Below are 23,087 nucleotides of genomic sequence, written 5' to 3'. Positions count from 1 at the left end.
GTATAGTTTGCAAGCTATTATACGAATTACTCAGTGTACATGTATGATTGACTGCAAGTTCGATCATTACCAAAAGAAAAATGTTGCCTGCTTCAACATCTAAAGGCTAAAAGAGAGGGAAGACAAGATGGGGACTTACAAACCTTTATTTCTTTGGTCGATAATTGACAATTAAATTAGTGCTACTACTAACTTTGTGCACTGGAAGGCAAATGGACAACTTTCCTTTATATACTTGCCTTAGCCTCTAAGCTTATACTATTTGATTTTTCTAAAGCATTCGGAAAATATTTTGCTTATTTTAAAACAAGCTTCAAAAAGCAATCCTATGTTTAGTGGTGACCACATTCTATTTACATGATCAAAAAGTGAAACAAAATGTTTCATCTTAAAAGAAATACGAAATATGGCTTTATGCGACCTACACCTGGTGAAAACTGATCGGGTGATTCTATGGGCGTCTTTTATTATGTGTAAACTAATGATGCAGAATTACCCGATATATTTATCTAGTGTAACATCTACAAAACCGATGAATAATGATGTCTATAAATCAATAATGCAGATGTTGAAATTTCCACTACCTATCTTAAGAGCAACTCCAATGGAGAGACATCAAAATGGAGCATTAAATATACATTTGATACTTGATATAATACTTTGATACTTCTAGAAAAAAATTTCACTCCAACCACAAGTATTAAAAAGATTATCAAATTTTAAATATATAAATAATTATATTATTAAATGCCACGTGGCAAATTGTGATAGGTTAATAGAGTAGTTACATTTTTGATACCTCATTTTCCCGGGAGTATTTTTGCACCTCGGGGTGGTTGAATATCAAAATAGTTCTCCCTTTAATGCCTCCATTGGAGGAGGATTTTTTAATTTTGGAGCATCAAAGTGGTAGTTTTTCATTTTGATACCCCATTTAGTTCCTCCATTGGAGTTGCTCTTAAGACCCCTGTCATAGGACCCGTCGTAAACTAATAAAATTTACACACAATTACACATAGTAACATACTAACATCCATGTATACGAGTGTTCAAATTCACCCGTATATCATAAATAAACCAGTTATAATCTAATTTTTAATATATAAAATTTGAATTTGAATTCATAAAACTAGGTTTAGGTTATAGACGCCAACGTTCGTATCCGTTGGCCGTCATAAATATAATTGGTCAAATCCACCTCAGCAAACATGGTCTGTTTGTTATTAAAGAAAAAAAAAAGCAATTAAGAATAGATTAGTACACTAATTTGAAATTCAGTTCTCAATATTTCCGAAAACAACAGAAGCAAATAGGCTTTTACTTTACAGCTCCAAAAACAAACTGCCAACACAACAAGCAAGCATAATTCAACAATTCTGTTAAACACAACAAATCAATCTTGAGTGGGTATAATTTCAAATAATAAACAAATTTTGGAAAATAAAAAATCCCGAAAACTTTTGAAAGATGAGTTTAAAGAAAGGCAAACATAGCTCAAGATGAAAATCCGATAATCGTCAAAACTCTCCAGTTAGGCACCCGAGTGAGACACTGGAGTCGTCACAAATTGGCCATCCTTGTATGCATGGACATACTGCTGTGGCAACGCATGCTCTCCCTGCAACAAATTATTAAAATTGCATATTTTAATTCATCTAGTTGTTTGGTTTCTGCTTCGATCATAGATAGTCGATATCTGGTTGAACGAAATACCATATTTGACAAATTTTAGAAAATATTTGAAATCATATTAAGATCACTACTAAGATGGTGCTTTTGAAGGATTGGATAAATAATCGTAGAATGTGAACTTGAGCTGAAACATACCCAATCGCCATCTGGTTCTGAACCGGGAACCAATACATTGATTTCACTTGATTTTGCTGTCGTAATAGAAGTCTCCAAAGCGTCTTTGCTCAAGTATAATTGGCAGCCTGCAGTATTGTCTACTGAAATTGTTGGAGCTGAGCCCTACAAAAGGGAAATTTGCAACAACAGCTGGTTATAAATTTCATTAAAATAATATAATGCTACTTGGATATAGCTGGCTTTTAATTCTTTCTGCTTGAAATGATTATACAAAGGTACGATGGAAATTCTGCCGCCACAAAGAAAAGGAAAACTACCAATTTCAGAGTATAATACGATGATTTACCTGGCATTGCACCTCTACTCCACTAGAATTGACGATCTCACAAGCTGCCACAACATCCTATGCCCCAAAAATCAGAATAAAACAAGTGAGTTGAACTCGCAATATATAGATTAAAAAGTTTTAGATAACAAGCTAACTTTAAAATAATTCCCTCGCTAACCTTGAATACCACCCCCATCTTAGTGCACTTGTCAACTGTAATATTGTTTACTTTCCCTGCATTTATCAACATTAAGCTTTCATGAGTCACTAGAACAAGAGAACCCGACTCAAACACCTAATGCAAAAAGGTCCATACTAGTAAATGAACACAAATTGTTCCAAAAAAAACAAAAGAAAACAAAAAGATGAAGAAAATAAACCTTTGATATGCAGAACCGAATTTTTGCACCCATAGATATACACAGACTGTTTAGAATCACAATCATCAATTACTAGATTATTTCGTCCAATTTGATTCTCAACCACCCATCTGCATACAATACGGCACTCAGTTGAGAAAAAAAGACTCAAAACCTAGAGAAATGTGACTGTCCAATAAGCTAAAATTTTACTCACTTACGACCCATTTGAAGCTCTAATTTTGGAGGGCCCACCTTTGAGAAAGCAGGTGAACCGGTTCGACCTTCCTTCTCAGCAACTGCAACAACGCCACTTCTGTCCGCCCGGTTTTTGGTTTTCATATCATCCGTGACCTTCCTCAAACCTTTGAGTACAGAACAACATTCGTCAAAAAATAATTTCAATGAAAATGTAAATAAGTGGAATGAAAAAGAGTGATATCTACCAGAAGTAACAGGCTTTCCAGAATTAATCTCCTGGAAAATAGCAGACATCCCTTCTTTGGGGCGCGATGATGAAGGCTGAGTTGTTTCAGAACTGAAAAGTGAAGCAGGTGGTGGCGGTGGAGGAGCGGGTGCACCTGGACCTGGGGGGGTAGCTTTCAATGGGGCAGGGGCAGGTGCAGGTGCAGGTGCAGGTGCAGGTGCAGATGCTGATGCTGATGCTATCTTACCTGTGGCACTCCATACAGGGCCCAGTGGGTAATGACCCTTCACATAATCCCTCAACCCAGGTACATAGAGTTCTTTTAAAGCCTTTGCCCACTCTACGTGATTTGCGTCTTTGTTTCTGTACTCCACAAGAACCTAGTCGACAGAAAAAAGATCAGAACTTACATTCCTGAATTTTTTCTGATTTTTCCTACCAACTACCACAATACTACAAGATCACAAGGAAAACAAAAATTGCTGCCCTGTGAGAATATAAATTAGGAATTTAGAAGGGCTTCCACTTGCAAGCTATAACGAGTAAAACATCGACATCTGTTAATTGCCTAAAAGCTTCATACATATTATTTATTTGACGTATCTTGTCCTGGAATAACATGGCAAAACACATCTAATATATATATAATGAGATTGCAGCTGCTGCTACTCCAAATAGAGCATGGAATAAAACTAACATAATACAGCACGGGTTAAAGGATATGCATTAGTGAGTTCGTTTTCCTTCTTTTCATCTTCTATTCATTTTCTTGCTCTAGGTACAGAAGGCATCCACCCTCAAGTGAAGAAGGTTAAGGAGTAGAACTCTTACCTTGTTACAGTAAAACTCAGCCATTTGCCAACTTTCTTCAACATGTGCAATAGGCATGCTCATACCTACAATTGAATTAGATTAATTTCAGAACAGGGGAAAGGGGACAATTAGCCAACTCACAGTCAAAGGCACACATGGATGTTGGTAAATTTTCTTACCACAATCTTTTCCAGTATATGCGATCCAAGCAAGAGCAGCCAGACTATCGGCACCAGTCTTTAAGTGGTGGAAAAAATCAGGTCGCCTACCCTCTGTCAGTGCAGAAGCTTTTATCATCACCTCATTCAATGGTTTAAGGAATTCCCCCATTCCCGCATTATCAGGTTTCTGCACAGACAGCATAATCACACAGAGCCACACAAACACAAAGCGGACAGAAACAATTGAAAGAAGATGCTAAGTGTTTATTTGAATTTATGGATGGATCGTCTCAAAGTCAACACAATCAACAATCAAGCATATGCCTCGTGTAATTTACAATCTGCGAATACAATTGCTCCCAAATTCACAGGAATGATAATACAACATAGCAAAGAAGCAAAGGATGTAATTAATTATTAATTTTTCTTTCCAAATCATAGATATTATAACGCAAAATTGTAATCAAAATAATACAGTGAACTTCTTTTGAACTCATCAACTTAATGATATATTCCATTGCATACCAATGTAACAGAAACTGTTAATCGAAAAGCTAATTGTTCCCAATTTCTTCAGTAAACTTAAAAAAAAAAACATACAGAAAGGGCAACAGACCTGAGTTTGCTTGATTTTCACAAGTAGCTCCTTCTGCACAGCAAATGCTTCGGCAATAACCTTAGACACATCCAGAACCCGTCCTCCAATCTTCTCCCCGGCGGTCGTAACTCTGTTAACGCACTGCGAAATCAGATCGTCGAACGCCAAAATCGACGGATCCACCGCCGCCGCATCACCGCCATCCTCCGGTGAAAATCCACGGGATCCTCCGGCGGAAAGCGCCTCCAGCCGCGCCACCGCGACTTCCAACCGCTTCACCAAATTCTCATCCATTTTCCGTCCAATAGCTTCTCGCGCAAAGATTTCCGGCGAGTAAATTCAAATACAACAGATCTGATATGCGCACGAGCGTTGGATTTTACGGATTTCTCGTATTTATTCAGGATTGTGTTTTTGTTTCGCCGAAAGGTGAAAGGTCTCAAGTCCAACTGGAATGCCTATGGTGTGGGTTGCGCGAATATATCATTACAATGATTTTATAATTTTATCTTTTTTATCATTTATTGGAGAGGGTGGAGGGAATGTGGGGTTGCCACGTGGCCGTTGGTTAGTGCTCTTTCTTACTGTTGAAGACCACCTGTGTTTTAAGGGTTTTGGAGGAAAATTGACTAGGGGACAATTGCTGTAGGGGCATCTTTGGATTTATTTTTTCGAGTACCCCTGTGTAATCACAAAATAGCAAAAACCCCCTATGATAAATAAACTAGCAAAAACCCCCCTGTATTTTTTTTTAAATAGCACACTTAACCCACTAGCAATTTAAGGGCTGACCTTGTGTAAATAGACAAAAAAACCCCTGTGAAATATCTATTTTTATAGTATTAAAAAATCACAAATGAGATTTAAATTCTTAATTTCTAATGTTCTAACTATTTTATTTTTTTATACTGATAAAAACTAATTTTATTTTTGTTATATCTTTTAATTAAAAAAATGGAAAGGGGTTTATTTATTTTTAAAATTATCATATAATTTCTTTATAACTTTTAAATTATTCCTACACTAAATTATGTTAAAGAAAAAAAAAATTACGATATTATTTATATGTTTATTGATGATTATTTTTTTTAATATAATATTTCCATTTAATTTGTATACTAAATTTTTAATAATCAGAAAAAATCAAGAAAATCAAAAAAAAGAAAAAAAAAGAAAAAGAAAAATCGAATCATCATCATCTTCAACGATTTGAATCCCGATGCCATCTCCAACACCACCACCATCGTCTTCCCACTTAATTATTGAATCCCAACCAGCAAAAACAAACTACAAAATTCTATCTATTTTTTTTGTCAAGATCTAAAACCAAACAAAACAAAACAAAAATTAAAAACAATGGGAAAGAAGCTAGTTTTGTTTCTGCAAACCTAGCAACAAAAAAAAAAAAAAAAAATTCCACAAAATCCGTTGAACACGAACGCATATGTGATATGTGGTGAGGAAAGGCTAGAACGCCATTTTGTAATCGGGGTTGTAGGGCTCCGCTAGGCTCTAATTGCCGCCGCCGCCGAAGAGGGCTTCTAGATCAGAGTCGATTAAAAGATTCGGAAGCTCCTCCGATCGTCAGCGCCTTTGTTCGTCCTCACGAAGTGCTCGAGCCTGGACTTCGCGCGGCGGCTATGGTAGAGCAGCACAGCGGAGCAGCCGACTGTGGAGGCTGTGCTGCGGTGGTGGGAGGAGGCTGGTTGAATTGAAGTTGGGAAGATGGAGATTAAGGTCTGTGTAGGAATTTTCCGGAAAAATCATGAAATTACATATTAATAAAATTTGGGGGTAATTATGTAATTTCAGCTCTAAAAATTCGTCACCAGCTGCACACTCGGCGAGTGTGCAACACGAAAATGCACTAGGGGGGTTTTTGCCTTTAACAAAATTTCATAGGGGGTATTTGCTAGTTTATTTATCATAGGGGGGTTTTTGCTACTTTGAAATTACACATGGGTACTTTTTGCAGTTTACTCTTATTTTTTTTCTACAGTTTGGGATATTTTTTGGGGGAAAATTGGATTGATATATATATATATATATATATATATATATATATATATATATATATATATATATATATATATATATATATATATATATATATATATATATATATATATATACTAGGTACGGAGCACCGCGCAAGGCGCGGTGTCCGGTAGTCATATTTGCACAAGTCGATCGGTTATTTCGACGGAGTTGGTGATGCGAATGCACCATGTGAAACTGTGCAATCCCAAAACTATGAAACAATTGGACGAAAATGAACCTTAATAACTTATCAGTTGGAATGTAACTACAAAATGTATAAGCAATTCTTGCAAATTATTTACAAATGCGTATTTGAATCCAACATAACTATAAAATCTAATCTTACCAACATAGTGAATAAACGGGCCAAAGAAAAAGGGAAAAGAAATTTGGGGGCGGAAGAAGGAGGCTATGCACATATATATATACACAGTAAATATTTTTGGCAGTTATTAACGTTGACTAACGTTGACTGAGTTACCGAAAGGTACAAACTCTGCATGTTTGTAGTTCAGAGGGCATTTTGAGTCGGAGCCTATAGTCCAGAGGGGTACTGTAATTACACCTATAAACAATGTAAGATTTAGCAGCCTATAAACATAAAAGCAAAAATGACTTCTCTTCTCCAATTACTTCCCTCTCTCTCATCTCCAATTAGTATATTCCCAAAAAAAAAAGGAAAAAAAAAAAAAAGAACAAGCTTTGTAGCATAATGAACAACAACTAAATTGAGGAAAAAAAAAACCACAACCCAAATTAATTACCTTTTGTTTTGATCAGAACTTCGTTGGCCTTAGGGTGGGGCATCTGAAAATCTTCAAAAGTGAGTGGTTTATTCTTTTCCCAAAACACAGCTCCCAGCATGTACGACGGTCCGATGCCGACGTGGTACCCCGCCGCCGGCATGGTTGTGCCGCCTTCTTTACTCCCCGATCCTGAGCTTGAATACCATTTCCCCAAATCGGAACAATTGGATGAATCGCGAAGCAAAGAATTGTAGGAAGACGACAGCGCCGCCGTGCGCCGGCCGATCGCCGTGCGGAGAAGAACGGAGCTCCGGATATTGAAGAAGAAGGAGGCGGCGGTGCTAGGACGGCGGGAGCGGCGACATGCAATTGTATTGGGAACGGGGGCAGCGACTTCCGCACATCAGAACGATTAGGGAGGTGAACACCTTCGGTCGAAGGGGAAGAGGCGGCGGCAGTAGTTGTTGGGGCCTTGTGGGTGGGTGAAGGTGAGAAAAACAAAATTAAAAAAGAAATAAAGAAGTCAACGGTAGCGGGCGGACGACGTCGTTTAGGGGTTGGAGATGATAAAAAAAAAACTCGAAAAGAAATAAAAGGACAAGCAGGTCAAGCAGGAAGCTTTAAATGAAAAAAGGGTAAATTCCATTTTACCCCCTCGTACTCTGCCTGAGAGTCACTTTACCCCCTCGTACTCTCAATTTTATCGATTTACCCCCTTGTACTTGTACAATTTCCCAATACATCCCTTTTCTTCAATTTTTGTCAATTTTGACTCTAACGCCACTTGGTCAACTCTGTAAATTACAAAATTGCCACTGCATATAACGCGTCGTTTCTCCTCCGTCAATATTGTCATTTCTTCTTCTCCTACCAGTTCCCCTTCCAAGATATCCCCAAATTGAACCCCTAACTTAGTAAAAATCAAGACCCAAAAATTGATCGATTCCACCCAGTGCAAAGAAAAAAATATATGAATGTGTGAAACTTTCTCTTTTCTAATCTCGAGAGTCAAAATCGAAAAAATTCAATATTTACGTCAATATTTTGACTCTTGACCAAATGGCGTCAGAGTCAAAATCGAAAAAAGTTGATGAAGAGGGTTGTATTGGGAAATTGTACAAGTACAAGGGGGTAAATCGACGAAATTAAGAGTACGAGGGGGTAAAGTGGTTCTTGGGCGGAGTACAAGGGGGTAAAGTGGAATTTACCCATGAAAAAATAAAGGGAAAAGAAAAGATTGAAGACAGCGGATTAGATGATGGAAAGGAGACGTCGCCGTTTGGTGGATAAAAGGGGCAAAAGAAAAGAGAATAGAAATTGGAATAACAGTAAAGGCAAACATCGACATATATATATACTTAATATATATATATATATATATATATATATATATATATATATATATATATATATATATATATATTCAATTTAGTAATTTGAGTTTTAAAAAAATGTTGTCTGAGTATCAAAAAGATGTGGTAAATAATAGGATACATATTATTTGACAGTTTTATTTTTGGTAATTTAATGAAAGAATTCCAAGAATTAAATAAAACAATCACATTTTCAAACTCAAATCAAACAAAATCTTCCCATTTGGCATTCATGATTCATCGGATACTTTCTTTCTCTCACGGATGGTTTTATTTAATGAATAATAAAGTAAATTAACATTTTTTCTTTATAGAGATAAATGTTTTTGCTTTAATGTATAAAATGCAAGCAAAAACACACGTTTTTTGTAGGACCACACCTGGTGAAATACACCATGTGATTTTACACTATTAACACGTGATAACACAAGCACTCGTGTGCATGTATACTTTATGATTAGTTATTTATACATTATATGAGATTCCAATTTCAAATCCAATTTTAATTCCCAAATTTTAATTTCTGAATTTATTTAATATTATACATGAATAAAAATAAACTTTCCATTTTTTCATTTCAATTTTTTTTAATTTATAAATTTACGGAACTGAAGTAATTTTCGCGGTACTAAAATTATGAATACCGTTAATTCTATATCGCCCCATCTATTATTACCAAGTAAGCAAGCCCATTATCTTAATATTTCTATGGGCCTGTCTAATCTGAAAAGGTCCAAAATGTTGTGCCTGTTCCACACAAAGTTTGGTGTACATTGCATGAAAATACCTGCTTTAGTTTTACACACAAGTGTATTTACAACCTCATCTCAATATATATAATCATAATGTATTTCTATATGTGAAAGATAAAATATGTATACATAAATATATGATAAAATCTGAAAAATCCATAATCATAAGATGTATAAATAGAAACTCAGTATAGTATACCTTTGTCATTTATAATTAAATGATTATCTCCACGGAGGTCGTTCTTCATCGTTATTCACCACTTCCTTTTCAACAGATTCAGCTTTGCTATTATTACCAGTAGCTTGGGGGTGTAGAGGAGGTCTATCACGTGCAAAACGAGGTTCCTGTATAACGTAAAACAGCTCAATTACTCGTGAATAGAAAAAATAAAAATTATTTACGAGGATAAAAAAAATTGAATACGTTTCGAGTAGAGATACTCACAGCACGGTAAGGAAATTCATCAGCTTCGAGCATGTGTACAATTTGCCCCATTTTCGGACGTTTATTGGGATCCAAATCTGTACAGCGAAGGCAAAGAAGGAATATTCTTTTTAAATCTCGTGGCGGAGGAGGCACACTGATCAAGGGATCTACCAACTCTTCGCTACGATGACTCGATATCATCCCTTTAAACCAATCAATCAAATTCATCTGAAATTGAATAAACGAGTAAGAATGATAATAAGTTCTTTTTCTTTATAAATTCTTATAAAATAAATTAACTATAGGAAGAACTTTTTGTACCTCTCCAGCTTGTCTGGAATAGTCTACTGGACTTCTCCCGGTAATTATTTCCATGAGTAGAACTCCAAAGCTATAAACGTCGTTTCCTTCATTAAGCATGCCAGTACTTGCATAATCAGGAGAGACATATCTGTGGATTATAAGCAAAAATTAATTTACAAGTGAATATAAATTCGGTTATCCAAAAGAAAATTAATTATCGGGATATAGAAAACAAACCCGAATGTTCCCATCACGCGTGTGGTGACATGGCTTTTCTCGGAGCCCAATAGTTTGGCGAGTCCGAAATCCGATACTTTGGCATTCCATTTCCTGTCCAAGAGAATGTTGCTGGATTTTACATCACGGTGAACAACTTTGGGTTCCAAACCTTCGTGTAAGTATGCCAGCCTGTCAAAATATTAACAGATTCAATTATATACATCAATATGCCAAAGGCGGAGGGAAAAAAAATGGAATAAAAAATTATAGACAAAGACAACTACAAGCAGTTATGAGTTAGATTTTAAGCATAAAAGTCTCTAATTCCGACAATAAAAATAAGAACAAATTTCGTACAGCATAGGAAACATATAAACAATAGGAAGCCTCACCCTTTGGCTGTTCCAATGGCAATCTTCATCCTAATCTCCCAAGTTAAAGGGCTAGCGGGGCCCACATCACCGTGTAACCACTGCTCCAAGTTGCCGTTATCAATGTACTCATAGACAAGCAACCTGAAAGAGAGTAAGAAAAATAAAAAAAGGTTAATTATAATTCATAAAAACATTACTGTATATAAATTAAACGAGGGTAGCAATTGCGTAGTCAGACGAACCTTTGAGCACCTTCCGCACAGAAACCTATCAGAACCACGAGATTCTTGTGTCTCACTTTACCAATGGCTTCAACTTCCACCTTAAACTCCTTCTCCGCCTGACCCCTGTGACAAAGCAGATAAGGCACCGTTAAAGTTTATTGTGTAATCTCTACAAGATAGAAAGATTTGTTCCTATTCCAATAAATGGTTTACTTCACCTTTTTGAAAAACTAAAGCAGAAGGCTGTAATCAAAGTTGCTGCGTTTTCTTGAACTTAATGCAGTAGTTTAATTTGTAAATCATATGCAATTAGAATATCAATAAGAGGTAGTTTACTAAATTGACTTTAGTAAAAGTTTGACAATAACTTTTTTGCATTTGCATTACAAATTAATAGTGTTGTATCGATACAGCAAGTTTAATAGGATTGTTATTCATCTATGTTGTTCACTTATGATGTTTCGATTTAACCATCTTTGAGATATCTACATTTACAAAAGGTTCAAAATAAATTTTCCTACATGTTCGATATATCACACGTAACTAAAACAGCGAATTATCATTTCATAAGGCAGCATACTACGGCCATTATACAAAATTCAACAATGTATTTTACTTTCGTAAAGAAAACAAATCATGAAAGGAGCAACATAAAAAGGACACATTCAATGCAAAAATAAAGTAAGAGATTTACATTGCAAGTTGCAACAGCCAAAACAGTATTAATTAAAGTTAAACAAAAGTGGGTACAAAGTTGGCCCATATGAGGTAGATAAGAACACAAGAAATAAAGAAAGAAAAAAGATACCGTGGACTTTGTTTTTCTATCATCCCTACTTATAAGAGACAAAATAATTTTCAAGTCCCCACCCACTAAAAATTAATAAAATGCAGATATGAAGCTTTGATTTTCTTCCATTCTATCAAAGAATCCCCACCAAACACATTTACAATATCACTCCTCCGAATTCGACGAACACTAAAGCAATAATTCAGATTAAATTGTTTACCTACCGAGGAATAAATAATAACTAAGAAACAAAGGTGGAAAAATTTACACACACTACAGACAAAATGAAATCGTAAACAGATTTTATCCTGATCATATACACACCAGTGTGAATTCATGTTCAATTGCTTGTAATTCATGTACCTATGTTCTGCAATGTGCTTCTATTTTTAACATTTAAGCTTTTAATGAAATGAATCGGACTATTTAAGCTTATAAATTAAGTGATTATAGGGCATATAGACTTACTTTTTGTTTAGAAGATTTTTCACCGCAACTACAGAGCCATCGCTCAAAACCCCGCGGTAAACTACGCCAAACCCTCCTTCTCCGATCACATTCTCCCCGGAAAATTGATCCGTGGCAATTTGAAGCTCGCGCAAGCTGTACCACCGGCCCCACCCGTAATTCCCCAAACCGTCGGTGGACGCCGACAACGCCGATGAGGTATCACTCCGAGTAGTGCTCGACTCGTTGCTTCCGGAACTTCCTTTTTTGCTATCGGACTCAACCCCAAACCCTACGGCTACGTCGTCTATCAGAAACACCTTTTTGTTGTCGTCGTCGTTTTCAATTTTTGTTGCTGCTTTGCCTTGATCCGGCTTGTTGATTTCCCCAATCTCTTCGGATACCAGGGGTAAAAGTCCGGGATGGTGTTTGGCGCCGAGGCGGCGCCGTTCGGAGTTCCGTCTGCGGAGGTAGACGAAAGCTATAGCAAAAGCGGCGAGCACACACACGACGGTGGCGATTACGACCACGTAGAGTTTCTGGCCGAGAATTGGAGTTTCGGCGGTGAAAACATGGTCGCCGGTAGAGTTGCCGGAAGCTGCCATTGTTTCCGGCGAGAGCGTTATGTGTCGGTAGTGTTGCTAAAACATTCTATTTTGAGATGAAAAATGGGAGAAATAATAAATAATATTTGGAGAAAATGATGGGGAGATCAACGGATATCATACAGAGAAAACTACGTATGAAAAAGAGTTAGTGAAAAATGGCTTTTGAACTTAGGGCTTTGATTTTACGTAATTTACAGAAAGACCACTGAGGACTACTGTGTAGGGGACAATTAGTATTGGAGCGTGTCGCCGACCGTTTGCGTGCTAAATGTTGGATTGGAGCCATAATTATATATCAATAATATTCAAATTGTACGAATTTTTATTTGATTTTTATTTACCAAAATATTCAAAAATTCCAAAAAAAAAAAAGAAAAAAACAATTAGAGTAGATCCAGATAATGCATCATTATAGAAATATTTTAAACAAATTACAACTTGATGGGCGCATGACCAAATACCCATATCGACAAGCTTATAGAGGCACACAAACCAAGCTCAAATCGATCAAAGATAATAATACAAGTCTAAGTTGACTGAGGCCCAAACTAACCATGACCTAATCAGTTAGACCGAAGTCGGCACATGTTATATGGCTCAGGCCTATGAGAATATATGTCTACATATAAATACTCAGAAGTCTCACAATTATAGGTACGCAATTTATAACTCCTGAACACTCTCATGAATTCTCTGAATTTTTCTATCGTACAAAGTTGACTTAAAATGTTGGAGGGTTTTCGTCGGAACTAATCCCAGTAGCGTAACGAATTTTTACGATGTCCGACACGAAGAATCAAGAAATACGAGGAAGGAATTGCAAAACGTGATGTGGAATCGATCTTACCACGTCACAACTCTTGTTTTAAGGCATTGATGAATATTTTTCCACCTATTACCACTTGGAATCAAATGCATTGAAAAGAGCAGGTTGATGTTGTCACAAGTAATTAGCTTGTGTTTACATGTATCACGTCTTATTCATGAATCATATGATATATCCATTATTATTTGTTCTTTGTTCACATGAAAATAGACTTTATAAACTAACCTATAGCAAATTGTACGAGCCCACTATTCAATTGTGGAAATAATCACTTTTGGACTTCTGCGTTAATATTGTTTACTGGGCTGAACTACTTTTGGGCCTATCGACTACATTTAATTTATTTTCTACCTAGTATGGGATTCGCTTCACTCTATATAATAATGTCGGTTTATTAAGTGTTTGGTTTATAACATTTTATTTTTATTTTTATTTTTATTTTATTTTATTTTTAGAAGAGTGATAATAAATATACGAGTCAAGTTTTCCGACTCGATTCGATCATTTTACACCCCTTACATTTGTCTCGTAATCCATGTAGCACAGAAACGTCACTTTGTTAGTGTATACGTGTTCCGGATACGTTTTGTGTCTGACACTCAATGTCACATGACAGACACCTTATGAATCATTTTGCAATTTCTGAAAAATTAGAAATATATTTGAATAATAAATTTTCAAATCTTTTTGTTGATTCCCTAATTATTTACAGGATTTAAGGATCAATTACAAATTAATAGTTGATAATAATATTTATTTTGAATATATTTGTACGAAAATAAATAAAAAGAATTTATATATATTTATATAGCATATTTATAAATATACGCGTATACTTTTAATTTCTACATATTTCTCTCAAGTTTCCGTATTTTCATTATCGAGACATGCCATTTTCTCGTATCGCTATTTTCGTGTTCCTGCTACATAACTCACAGTTGAGTGAGGGTATTCATTTTCATCATTAATAAAGATTGAGGAATATCAATATAAATCAACCAATAAATAAAGAAAATACGAAATCAATAATCAAATTACATATAATAGGTGCAGTAAACTATACGTCACCGTTTCGTCACTCCACAGACGATATTATCAGCTGTTGCCAAATCGGGGAAAAAGAATTTCATATTATCCAAAAATCAATTTTCGTACAATCGATCAAATTACACTCGTATCGTCTCGCCCCCACCAGATGAATAGCGGCGGCGTAATGAAGAAGAAGCAGCGCACCGGCAGCAACAGCCGCCTCTCCTCCGTTCTCGCCGAAATCGATTCCTCCTACAACGACGGAACCCTAGCCGAAGGCTCCCACAAATCGCCCAGCCTCCGCCGCTCCTCCTCCCATTCTCTCCTCCCCCTCTCCGCCCCGTCTTCCGCCGGCGGTTTCAACGACGCCGCCACCGCTGACGTCATCCTCAGCCTTGTCCTCGACCAGCAATATCCTCTCGCCGACTTCTCCGAAGCTTCCTCTGATGCCACCGTCGATCAGTCCGAGATTCAGATCCACCTCCATTCTCACGTTCTACGCCGATCCAAATACTTCGCCGCACTCCTCTCCGATCGCTGGCAGCAACAGAATGAATCCTCTTCCAATAATCCAGAAATTCCACCCAAAATACACCGATATAATCTTACTGTTCCGGCCACTACCGCTTCCATCAATCACCACCTAACCGTCCTGCAACTTCTTTACTCCGATGATTTATTCTCTTCGATCGATAATGTATCCGCCGCGCTTAATTTGCTCCCGATCGCGCTCGAATTGCTATTCGAGGACTGCATTAAGGCTTGCGTCAAATTGCTCGAGGCAGTGCCGTGGTCCGAAGACGAAGAAGAAAAGATACTAAATTTAATTCCGTTTCTGAGCGACGAAGAGTCGAAGGAACTCCTTGCTAGGGTTTCTCCAGTGAGACGTGATTCGTCGGAGGAAATGCTCCACGGATTGATACTTTCCGCAATTCACAATCATCCAAACATGGCCTTTGCAAAGGCATTCGTGGCAAAGCTGTTGAGGGATTTTTCCTCCAGGGAGTCGATAAGGAGGGTTTTGGATAAGGCGTTCGAGAAGAGTTTGAGGGTTGTGAAGCAATCATTGGAGGAGTACTCGAGTCCCGATTTTAGAGGTGATCATAACGAGACCGAGGCTATACAGCGGTTGAATTTGCACACAGCCATGACTAATGGGAAGCACTTGCTGTGGTTGGTTGAGAGGATGATTGAGCTTAGAGTTGCGGATACAGCTGTCATGGCATGGAGCGAGCAGGCTTCGTTTACAGCGGATTTGCAGAGGGCGTTTCGTGATGATGCATGGAGGAATATTGTTCCGAGCCTTCCTGCAGTTGTGCTCCGTTGCACTAGCAGGCTTGCGAATGCTGTAGCTACGGGGAATATTTTAGCTACTAAACAGGTCTGCCCTTCAACGATTTGTCATTGTTTATTAATATGCTCTTTCATACAAATATTTTGGAGTTGGGGTTTGGATTGGTTTGCTTTCACTTGAATTTTCAAATTTGAATTAGCTGCTTGAATTTATGAATGCCAGACAAGTTTTATGCTTAAATACCAAGAAGTATTTTCTTAATTCTGATGAACATGAGAGTTCCGTGAGGGGTCTTGTGTATAATTTTCGTATATAAACCCTCAAAAGAAAGAACGAAATAAAAATGCGATAAAGCAAATATTAAGCAATTCTTGTAATTTATTAGTCGTGTTTTTTTTTGACACTTTAGGCCTAATACTTTAGGTGAATCATGGCAAACCTGCTAAATATGCTTTGATGAGGCTGATTAGTGGTATGTTAGGATGCTCGAGTAGATCATCTACAAGAATTCTTGTAGAAATTGAAATTGAATTGGAATTGAAATTGAAATGCAAGAATATCCTTTTCGGAAAAATAGATATATGAGCTATGTCTACCATTAAAAGCCATGAAAACGATATTTGACGAGTGTAGTTTTTGACAAGTATGATTACACTTTGTGCAACAGGTGAGAATGAAGCTCGTGAGAGATTGGCTTCCAGTGTTGATTATATGCAAAGACAGTGTCTCGCCTATGGGGCCGAATCACAAATCACTCTACCTTGAGTTGGAAGAGACCTTCTTAAGAATTATATCCACTCTCCCACTGTCAGATGCACAAGGTTTGCTTCAGCAGTGTCTTAGTTTTTCAACTCGAAACGTCGATGACTGCCCACACTTGGTCTCTGCTTTTAGTACTTGGTTTCGCCGTGCAAATCGACCCCCTCACCCAGACTCCTTTGAATGAAGTTTCTATAGTTTGCGCCATGAGAGCTTTTTTATCTCTATTTTGAAACTTAAAAAACTGTTTTTTTTGCAGTTGTTTTGAGCATTCAAACTTTTCTTTAACTCTGCATTTGTGCACAAAACCAAGCATGTGTAAATTTTCTGCACTTTTCTGCACTGGTCGTATTCGGTTTGGTTTTTGAATCGTGCAACTTGTTTTAAACTTAGAGTTTCTTCGTCTGTTCACCTTGTAAATGAAACATATATTTATTGTGTAAATTCTTGTTTTGCTTATGTACCTTTCGGTAACAAACATGAATGAAAATATGTAACGCACCAAAAAAAAAAAAGTTTCGATTTCATTCCATTAGAGATTACAAAAACATTACAAGACATCATCAGACTCTGCACAAGCTTTCATCAACGATTGTACTCTTATCATCACATCAAGAAATTACAGTGGAAATTCTTGTGTTAATAAAAAAAAAAAAAAAAAAAAAACAGTTTTATTGATACTTTCTACCCCAAGTAAGAAACACACAAGTAGTGAGATTAGTGACATAAATGCAGGCATATTCGTTCACGTGCACATTCACAGTAATCGCCTTATCAAATTTTTGGTGGTACCTTGGTAAGTTCGAACGAACAAGCCGACTCCAATTCCTACTCCAAGACTTATACTTAGGCCGATTCCAACACCTACTCTTACCCCAGCGTTGAACCATGATAATTCTCCATCTTCGCCTTCCACATATTCCATGCCAAAATATGGACTGCAATTGTCTTCATCTTGTTGTTTATAATCGGGATAATGCCTCGGCTGCATAATTCATTATAAAGAACAAGTCATTCGTTTACTCCAAGAAATGCGTTACTAAATTGAGCAACGAGCACTGATTTTATCTAGTTTTTACTGCAGTTAAATTGCATCTCATTTTACATTTAAAACAGATCATTGTCCTAATTATGCATACGTGGAAGATTTTTACCTTTGAGGGGCATACAACAAGAGTACAAACATCTATTTTTTTTTTCTTTTTTTTGGAAAATGAAAACCATGTGACATTAAAAACAGAAAGGTAATAATATCCTAAAAATATCTGCATAGAAAAATGTGCCTGCCCTCAAGCTGTCCTGAATAATACATAACTCCAGGATATGTTTTTATATGTCTGTCAATGTTTTGTGTTCACCAAGAAGATTGCCCAAAGAATATTCTATTTTCTTTGTGCAGAAATTCCTAACTCAAATGCCACAACAGGATAATTAATAAATGAAACAAAAAACATAATTATACCTGTATTGTAGGGTAATTAGACGAATCATCTTTCCGGCTTTGAGGAGCGGCCTCGTATTCCGGTATAGATTCCAGCATCCCTTTCCTAACCTGCTTCCTCCTATGATTATTAAGCTGCAAGCTCTTAATCAATATAACCGGACTCCCTAAAAAACTACCCGCAACATAAACTTCAATAGCCGGCGAAAAAGACGAATCCGACCCTGTGTAATTATTCTGATTTCCCTTGACCAAAAATCCATCACATTCCATATTCCAACTCTGCCCTTGGTATTTCGACTCCCCGATAAATCCATTTCCATTAAGAGCCAATTCTAAAGTACCCGATAATATAAGCACATCTTGATTGAAAACCTCAAATTTGACGCTCCCAGTCATTCTAATACTATCGGTGCTCACAAATGTAACTTCTTCAGATCTTTTATCTAACCTATCTTTTTTCAAAAGGGTAGATATACCATCTGCGTATATGCTAGGTCTAACGGAGTTGACTTCTAGAAGAGTGTTGCGGCTTAACGGGACGAGGTTTAGTGTGAGGTGATCTGGATCGTTGATTACGCATCTGCTAACCCTAATGTAAAAGACTCTTAAATCAAGCCATGGGAGAGAGAGCTTTACACTGGGGTGGTAGGGGGTGTGGGGCCGAGTGACGAGGTGGCCGTTTTCGATTGGCCCATTTTCGTCGAGTTCTTCTTCGGATGAATCTTCCATTTCTCTTAGAGAGATTAGCATGTCCTCTTCGTTGACATTCATTGGGGGATTAATTTGATGTAATCAACAAAGATAAACCTGAAATAGGGTGGGAATTGAGCAAATTAGTTATACAATAAGCAAATTAGTTTTACAATGATGCATGCATCAAAGGAACCACATAAGAAAACAATATGCAGAAACACCTTTAGCAAAAAGGAGAAAAGATAAAGGGGATTCAGTTAGACAAATTGGAATCCACTGAAGCAAAATTTCTGAATTTAACAGAAAAGCAACAAACTTAGCAGAAAGGAACACCTGAAACTAGGAGATAAAGTAGAGAGGTAACGAGGAAAGTGTGAATAAAACAGCATAAATTCTGTGAAAAAATGAAAATTAAAAAAAAAAAAAAAAAAAAAGAAAAGAGAATTGAGAACAGCAAAATTGATGAATAGTACCATAGATAAAAAAAAATCTAATCTTTCAAAATTCCATAGAGAAATGGGGAAGAAAGGCAATAACAAAAACAAACCCCCCAAAAAAAAAAAATACACACACAAACACGAAGAATTGAGAGTAAAAATTACCAGTTCCGATGGAGTTATAGATACAAAGGAGACGATTGTTGAGTGAGAGAAGAGCTGCATAAAAGGCTATGGTGTGTGAAATTGAGAAGAATGAATTTAAAAGCAAAATAATTGGGCGTGTGATCAGCAATCAGAAAGAAAGAATTAATCAGAGGCGAGAAATGAAACAGAATATATAAAAACACAAACTCCAACACTGAAATAAAAACCAGCACTAAACGACACCACCATCTTCTCATGCAGTGACACGCAAACAAACAAATTCCGCCTCCCCCCCCCCCCCCCCCCCCCCCCCCCCCCACCCCCACCGTTGAGAAATGTGTGTGTTTTGCGCACACACACACAGTGGAAAGCAAAGCAAAATTAAAAGGTGACGCACTGTTTAATCATTCATACTTGCTACATTTAGGTTTCTATATATACACACACACACAATACACACAGCTTTACCAGAAAATATCTTTCTAACACGAGTTGGATTAACCCTATTTTTGATCCATTTTCAGCGCAAATGGGGATAAAAGAGTGACAGAAAATACTAAATAGCTATTATTTATTTATTTCATTAAAATATACATAATTATATTTGCATAATTAAATATTAAAATAAATAAAAATATTTAATTTTTATTTTCGCACTAATAATAGAAGTACCTATTATTACCGGGAGTAAAAGACAAAATTGGGAAAATGAAAGGATTAAAAAATGTATTTAATTTTTTATAGTCCTGACAAAATGGGCCAAACCAAAGCCCCAAGGGGAAGCCAACACGTGAAGAAAGGCGGGGTTTTGCTAAGCACGTGGCACGCATCACGTGACGAGTGATGTACTCTGGTCATGTTTTCAATGTTGAGTTTAGAGACAGTGCTTATAATTGAATTATTATTCATTTGTCCTAATTCTTTTAATTCTTCTTTTCTTATTTATAAAACATATCAAATGTATAAAATACTTGATTATTAGAATACATTTATTAATTTATGAAAGTGTAGTTTCCAATGTTTGTTTTTTGGCTAATAAACTATCACACTCTAAGGTTTCCATACAGAGCAAACCTTGTGCGACAAATCCGACCTAAAAAATATTGCCAACAAATATAGACTCCAATCAATCGATCCCTATCCTGAAGTTTTCCACACAATAAATAAATACAATTAAAAAATGATTAATTTTCAACAAGAATCATAACAAGGGAAACAAAAGAATCATTCTATAATATGATATGATTCGATATAGAGCACAACATAATCGAGAAATCAAGAACACCGGAGTATGAGCAAATACAATACATTCAACGATTATCCATGTGAAAAATCTGTAGTAATAAACAAATTTTTGCTTTAATTACTTGATTTAATGAATCATGTAATGATTTCATACCAGGTAAAGGCCATGAAAATGAAGAGCCATTAGTACAAGAAGAATTAAATAAAGATGGAGAAGATAAACCGAGATTGATAGATGCAAGGTTGACCTCACTCACTTTTCACCGAGGAACTGCAAAATCTACATGCATAAAGAGAACACACAAAAGTCGAAAATCAGTGGAAAAAACAAACCGTGTATAAGAAATATCAAATCAGTATGACAATCGTGTGATAAGTTACACTATACAAGAATCACAGATAACTGCAAATTAAATTAAACACAACGCAATTTCTTTTTTTATGAAATACAAGAGTCGATGATTCATCTGGTCCGCTTGGTTTTTTTTTATAAATAAAATTCCGATGAAAGAAACTAATATGGCAGATTCATGGCCAACACTGTAATGATAGTCAAATCATTCTCATTAATTATAAACGACTAAAATGAACTCGAATGATCTATTCTTTAGTCTTTGACCATCCGTGTAAGGTCAAACAACTAAACTATTTACACTTGTGTTCAAAGTGTTTCCGTTGCATTATTACGGCTGCAATTTGGAATTAAAACCAACTGAAGCAATCGCCGCTCAAGTTATTTCCATTGCATTTGATCATTAAGCATCGTTTTCAGAATCAACATATAAATACACGACTTTATTCACATTCGAGAAGATCACCAATCAGTGGTCTCAATCGCTTTACTACATCAACAACATCACCGAAGAATCAAATACGTTAAAATTTACCAAGACGAGATAGAGCATTACTTCGCCAAAAAAAAAAAAAAAATCAATTCGAGTCGAGAGATTCATTGAGGGACGAAAAAAAAAGGAAATGAAATAAGTAAAACCTTGAGAAAGCAAACTCCAGTAGCTGGTATCCATGGCGATATTCGACTTCAATCGAGCAGCTGCAATCGTACTATGGAGCGGCAGCATCGTCACAAGGCTTACCAACACTGATGCAAACCTTCATAGCCAAATAACAATAAATTGGTACTGATCCAAAAATGTATTTTAATAATTAAATTATTTTAATCTTTTAACCAATTCTGGTATTGTAAAACTCCATATCCAACCAAAACTAAGTAAACCAAATTAAATCCAAAAAAAAAACAAAAAGGCAGTCAATACTACCAATAACATAGCTTAATTGAAGAATGAAAGAATTCTATAATGCTTACATAATTAATTATACAACACTACAAAGATGATGAATTTGTGAGCGGTACCTTGATGAACAAAGAGGGGATCGAGTGGTCGAAGAGGAGAAAGCGGATGCGATTGTGGGCTTTGGAATTAGGGTTTGGATGAGTGAGTTAGGCCGAGTGCAAACAGACTTTCTGCTGATGATCGCAGCGGATCTGCACACTGACGCCATTGGAGCTTCTATCCAGAGGTTTTACCGCGTTGTTTGCTACTGTGAGTACGGTAAGGAACGGCTCTGGCTTAAACCCTAGGGGCAGAATTGTCTTTTCCGAATGTTTATTTATTTCCGTTAGCATAGATATATTTTTTATATATTTTAAGTACTTTTAAATAATAACAAAAATTATATTATATTAAATTTTACAATTTACTTATTTTGGTAAATATATGTTTGGGTTAGTTTTAGATTGGGATACAATTTTCATCCCTAAATGTTTACACTAATTTTACATTAGGTTCCTTATGTTCATAAAACACATATTTGGTCTCCAAGTTTTAATAATATAATATTTTTGGTCATTTTTGTTAATTTATTATTAGTTCGTCAATTAAGTAGGCGATGGACACACGCTTAAGTCCGTTAGTTTTAACGGAAAATTGACAGAAATGACTAAAAATGTTGCATTGCTTTTTGTGAACATGGGGGACCGAATATGAAATCGGTACAAACTTAATGGGTAAAAACTTTATTTTCCCCATTTTAGATTCCTTACTTTTGAAATAATTAAACTGAAATGTTAAATGTTGTTTCAATTTTACTAATGTCGTTTTGACTTTGAACCTGATCTTGACATATTTCTATTTTGATTTTAGCAAAATTCGAAACACGAAAACTGTAGTCATTTAGGTTAGCATTCTAATCCAGCTTAAATCCGCTAGATTGGATGTCGTGTGACAAAGTTATGCATGAATGAGTCACATTTTGAATTTTAGATACCTCAATACATCAAAGTTGTGGACAGTATACATTGATTAATGTATATCTTTAATAAAAAAACAAAACGTATTAACTCTTTCGGCGCCCAGTTTTTGAAAAAAACCCCACTTCATCTCTTTCCCTCGCTCC

The 23,087-nt window shown here is 36.2% G+C and overlaps 5 protein-coding genes across 6 annotated transcripts; 1 reads left to right on the top strand and 4 right to left on the bottom strand.

Moving 5' to 3' along the window:
* Window positions 1-1,243: 1,243 nt before the first annotated feature.
* Window positions 1,244-5,177, bottom strand: CAP1 (cyclase associated protein 1). The gene is made up of 10 exons (XM_012981592.2): window positions 4,514-5,177; window positions 3,916-4,084; window positions 3,755-3,819; window positions 2,943-3,303; window positions 2,714-2,861; window positions 2,518-2,627; window positions 2,316-2,371; window positions 2,156-2,212; window positions 1,828-1,971; window positions 1,244-1,618 (listed from the first exon to the last, which is right to left on the bottom strand). Exons 1-10 carry the CDS (start codon window positions 4,787-4,789, stop codon window positions 1,532-1,534), a joined length of 1,473 nt encoding a protein of 490 aa, XP_012837046.2. The 5' UTR covers window positions 4,790-5,177; the 3' UTR covers window positions 1,244-1,531.
* A 4,239-nt stretch (window positions 5,178-9,416) lies between these two features.
* Window positions 9,417-13,680, bottom strand: LOC105957648 (Protein kinase superfamily protein). The gene is made up of 7 exons (XM_012981593.2): window positions 12,212-13,680; window positions 10,972-11,076; window positions 10,748-10,870; window positions 10,374-10,544; window positions 10,155-10,284; window positions 9,852-10,061; window positions 9,417-9,751 (listed from the first exon to the last, which is right to left on the bottom strand). The coding sequence occupies exons 1-7, from the start codon at window positions 12,793-12,795 to the stop codon at window positions 9,629-9,631; spliced, it is 1,446 nt and encodes a 481-aa protein (XP_012837047.2). The 5' UTR covers window positions 12,796-13,680; the 3' UTR covers window positions 9,417-9,628.
* Window positions 13,681-14,526: 846 nt separating this feature from the next.
* On the top strand, window positions 14,527-17,165 carry LOC105957649 (BTB/POZ domain-containing protein At1g63850). The gene is made up of 2 exons (XM_012981594.2): window positions 14,527-16,034; window positions 16,615-17,165. The coding sequence occupies exons 1-2, from the start codon at window positions 14,820-14,822 to the stop codon at window positions 16,891-16,893; spliced, it is 1,494 nt and encodes a 497-aa protein (XP_012837048.1). The 5' UTR covers window positions 14,527-14,819; the 3' UTR covers window positions 16,894-17,165.
* A 194-nt stretch (window positions 17,166-17,359) lies between these two features.
* Window positions 17,360-19,835, bottom strand: LOC105957436 (uncharacterized protein At1g01500). Of its 2 annotated transcripts, none has more exons than XM_088822707.1 (3): window positions 19,446-19,835; window positions 18,169-18,957; window positions 17,360-17,691 (listed from the first exon to the last, which is right to left on the bottom strand). In XM_088822707.1, the coding sequence occupies exons 2-3, from the start codon at window positions 18,919-18,921 to the stop codon at window positions 17,464-17,466; spliced, it is 981 nt and encodes a 326-aa protein (XP_088678833.1). In that variant the 5' UTR covers window positions 18,922-18,957; window positions 19,446-19,835; the 3' UTR covers window positions 17,360-17,463. The 2 variants fall into 2 exon arrangements, with proteins under 2 accessions (XP_088678833.1, XP_088678830.1); XM_088822704.1 differs by lacking the exon at window positions 19,446-19,835 and adding an exon at window positions 19,065-19,151.
* Window positions 19,836-20,631: 796 nt separating this feature from the next.
* On the bottom strand, window positions 20,632-22,303 carry LOC105957437 (uncharacterized). Its single transcript, XM_012981358.2, has 3 exons — window positions 22,045-22,303; window positions 21,664-21,782; window positions 20,632-20,952 (listed from the first exon to the last, which is right to left on the bottom strand). Exons 1-3 carry the CDS (start codon window positions 22,191-22,193, stop codon window positions 20,933-20,935), a joined length of 288 nt encoding a protein of 95 aa, XP_012836812.1. The 5' UTR covers window positions 22,194-22,303; the 3' UTR covers window positions 20,632-20,932.
* Window positions 22,304-23,087: the final 784 nt, after the last annotated feature.

Source organism: Erythranthe guttata, chromosome 2 (assembly GCF_056151865.1).
Source record: "Erythranthe guttata isolate IM_541 chromosome 2, IM_541, whole genome shotgun sequence".
In the NCBI taxonomy this organism is placed as follows: domain Eukaryota; kingdom Viridiplantae; phylum Streptophyta; class Magnoliopsida; order Lamiales; family Phrymaceae; genus Erythranthe; species Erythranthe guttata.
This window is presented reverse-complemented; position numbering and strand designations above follow the sequence as displayed.

Bases quoted from the DNA above. Each gene is read 5' to 3' on its own strand.
- CAP1 (XM_012981592.2), bottom strand. From the start codon at position 4,789: ATGGATGAGAATTTGGTGAAGCGGTTGGAAGTCGCGGTGGCGCGGCTG. The intron at 3,304-3,754 runs GTAAGAGTTCTA...TCTGTCGACTAG, and splicing joins CTGAGTTTTACTGTAACAAG to GTTCTTGTGGAGTACAGAAA. The intron at 2,628-2,713 runs GTGAGTAAAATT...TATTGTATGCAG, and splicing joins GAGCTTCAAATGGGTCGTAA to ATGGGTGGTTGAGAATCAAA.
- LOC105957648 (XM_012981593.2), bottom strand. From the start codon at position 12,795: ATGGCAGCTTCCGGCAACTCTACCGGCGACCATGTTTTCACCGCCGAA. The intron at 10,871-10,971 runs GTTCGTCTGACT...ACTCTCTTTCAG, and splicing joins TGTGCGGAAGGTGCTCAAAG to GTTGCTTGTCTATGAGTACA. The intron at 10,062-10,154 runs GTACAAAAAGTT...ATTCAATTTCAG, and splicing joins ATTCCAGACAAGCTGGAGAG to ATGAATTTGATTGATTGGTT.
- LOC105957649 (XM_012981594.2), top strand. From the start codon at position 14,820: ATGAATAGCGGCGGCGTAATGAAGAAGAAGCAGCGCACCGGCAGCAAC. The intron at 16,035-16,614 runs GTCTGCCCTTCA...TTTGTGCAACAG, and splicing joins ATATTTTAGCTACTAAACAG to GTGAGAATGAAGCTCGTGAG.
- LOC105957436 (XM_088822707.1), bottom strand. From the start codon at position 18,921: ATGAATGTCAACGAAGAGGACATGCTAATCTCTCTAAGAGAAATGGAA. The intron at 17,692-18,168 runs GTATAATTATGT...TGAATTATGCAG, and splicing joins CTAATTACCCTACAATACAG to CCGAGGCATTATCCCGATTA.
- LOC105957437 (XM_012981358.2), bottom strand. From the start codon at position 22,193: ATGGCGTCAGTGTGCAGATCCGCTGCGATCATCAGCAGAAAGTCTGTT. The intron at 21,783-22,044 runs GTACCGCTCACA...TTGGCTATGAAG, and splicing joins TCCCCTCTTTGTTCATCAAG to GTTTGCATCAGTGTTGGTAA. The intron at 20,953-21,663 runs GTTTTACTTATT...TTATGCATGTAG, and splicing joins CTGGAGTTTGCTTTCTCAAG to ATTTTGCAGTTCCTCGGTGA.